Source organism: Austrofundulus limnaeus, unplaced genomic scaffold (assembly GCF_001266775.1).
Source record: "Austrofundulus limnaeus strain Quisiro unplaced genomic scaffold, Austrofundulus_limnaeus-1.0 Scaffold501, whole genome shotgun sequence".
Lineage (NCBI taxonomy): Eukaryota > Metazoa > Chordata > Actinopteri > Cyprinodontiformes > Rivulidae > Austrofundulus > Austrofundulus limnaeus.
Window position 1 is genome coordinate 347,981 of NW_013952903.1, and position 2,283 is coordinate 350,263.

The following is a 2,283-nucleotide window of genomic DNA, read 5'->3' on the forward strand; positions in this document are numbered from 1 at the left end:
CAGAGGAAAAGGAAGTGACAGAGGACACAGGAAGTGACAGAGGACACAGGACGTGACAGAGGAMRCAGGACGTGACAGAGGAAGCAGGAAGTGACAGAGGAAGCAGGAAGTGACAGAGGACACAGGAAGTGACAGAGGAAACAGGATGTGACAGAAGACACAGGAAGTGACAGAGGACACAGGACGTGGCAGAGGAAGCGGGAAGTGACAGAGGACACAGGAAGTGACAGAGGAAACAGGAAGTGTCAGAGGAAACAGGAAGTGTCAGAGGAAACAGGAAGTGTCAGAGGAAACAGGAAGCGAGCAGAGCAATAGGAACTTCAAAATAAAGCATCAATTGTTAACAAAAGTTTATATTTTATCTTCTTGAGCACTGGAAGCCCTCTGAGACCCTCAGGAAGTGTTGGTACCTGTACAGGCTCTCCAGGTGTGACTCTGGACCACAGAGAGCAGAATCCAGGCGAGCAGCAGAGGGCGACACGCCAACATCACGTCTCAGAGATCTTTTCTCCTCCCCTAAGCATCACGGAGCGTCGTCCTTCTTATGAGGTCCAGGTGAGATGAAGATAATCCTCCTCTTCCTCAACAACTGTCTGGAATCAAGAACAAACCTGATAAATTCAATCTGACTCCAACTATTTCCTTCTTTCTTCCACACAWATCACAGGTACTGGATAGATCCTAAAAACCCATCTGGACCAGTGTGGTTCTGTCAGGTGGTCCTGGCGGTCTGGTTTCAGGTGAACTATCTGGACTTCAACATAAAAAAATAACAAGAAAAACCTCACCTCTGGTTCTGGATCAGTCTGAACCCAGCAGGAAGAGCTGCAGATAAAAAGTTCTGGATGGATCTGAAGGTCCAGTTCCTAACATCCTAAAAGCCAGAAACAGGACTGAACTCAAACAGAACCATCTGGGTTTACAGTTTACTTCTGATTGTTGTGATTCTTCCTCAGCTGCTGAGCTCCACCTGCCTCCTCTTCCTCTCTCCAGGTGTCTGCAGCTGATCTCAGGTGAGTCCACCTGAGCAGAGACTCACCTGCAGGGAGCTGGGTTCACACGCCCCACATTTAAATATAAAAGACAGGGAGGAGCACAGGTTTGTGAGGGGAGGCGGAGCCTCTTCTTTACCTGTTAAACACCTGGGACAGGTAGGTCAGGCTGACTCCGGATCAGGGCTCCGAAGAAACAAACAGAGAAATAATAATAACCAACAGGTGAGGAGGAACAACAGCTGTGTGCAGACAGGAAGAAAACAAAATAAACGAGATTTTCAGAATAAAAGGAAATGAGAAATAAATCTACAGCGTCTGAGAAGAACAGAATGTTTTACGACAGGTTCAGTTTTTAATGAAGTTAAACAAGAAACAAAAATGGAGTTTCTTTCAGGATATTTTGTTCTGAATGTCACAAAGTTTAATTTTAAAAACCATTTAATTGTTAAAGTCAATCATTGTATTTGTTGAGTTCCAGAGATCAGCTCACTTTAAACACATCAGTTTAATATAAAAACCTTTACCTCAGCCTCTAACAGAACTCAGCTTTAGTTCATCAAAACGCTGCAGTTCTATAAAGAACACGTGTGAACATGTTAGGTTAAGGGTTAACTCTAAGCTAACATGTTCACACATGTAGTGCAGAGGAACACACGTGTTCTCTGATGTTCCATCACAGGCAGCTGAGATCTGAGGCCTTTAAACCTCCCAATAATCCCAGTTTAAACATGAGGCTGGATCCAGATCAGCAGAGAGACACGTCTGAGCCCACAGACCTCCAGAGTCCTCCAGAGACCTCCAGAGTCCTGTGACCTGAGCCCAGAGACTACCAGAGTCCTGTGACCTCAACCCTGAGACTTCCAGAGCAGGGTTGCCAGATTGGACTGACAGTTTCCAGCCCAAACACAACATAAAACCCGTCCAACCACAAAAAACACAGCCCAAATCTCAACCTCCGTTGACATAGACAGACGTAGAACTACATATCCACAGGGTTAGACAATGAAAGTGAAACACCTGTCATTTACTGTGGGAGGTTTCATGACTAAACTGGACCAGCCTGGTGGTCAGTCTTCATTAATTGCACATTGCACCAGTAAGAGAGTGTGAACGTTCAATTAGCAGGGTAAGAGCACAGTTTGGCTCAAAATATTGCAATGCACACAACATTATGGTGACATACCAGAGTTCACCAGACAACAAATTGTTGGTGCACATCTTGCTGGAGCATCTGTGACCAAGACAGCAAGTCTTTGTGATGTATCAAGAGCCACAGTATCCAGGGTAA

General features: G+C 45.4%; 1 protein-coding gene across 1 annotated transcript in view; it reads right to left on the bottom strand.

Annotated features, from left to right (window-relative positions):
- LOC106530232 (thrombospondin-type laminin G domain and EAR repeat-containing protein) overlaps positions 1-1,319 on the bottom strand; it is a 17,961-nt gene extending 16,642 nt beyond the window's left edge. Inside the window, exons 1-2 of the mRNA XM_014025814.1 lie at positions 789-1,319; positions 411-593 (exon numbers count right to left, since the gene is read on the bottom strand). Of these exons, the coding sequence (XP_013881268.1) occupies positions 411-489 (79 nt within the window). The 5' untranslated portion in view covers positions 490-593; positions 789-1,319. The remainder of the gene's footprint in view (positions 1-410; positions 594-788) is intronic.
- Between the last annotated feature and the right edge of the window lie 964 nt (positions 1,320-2,283).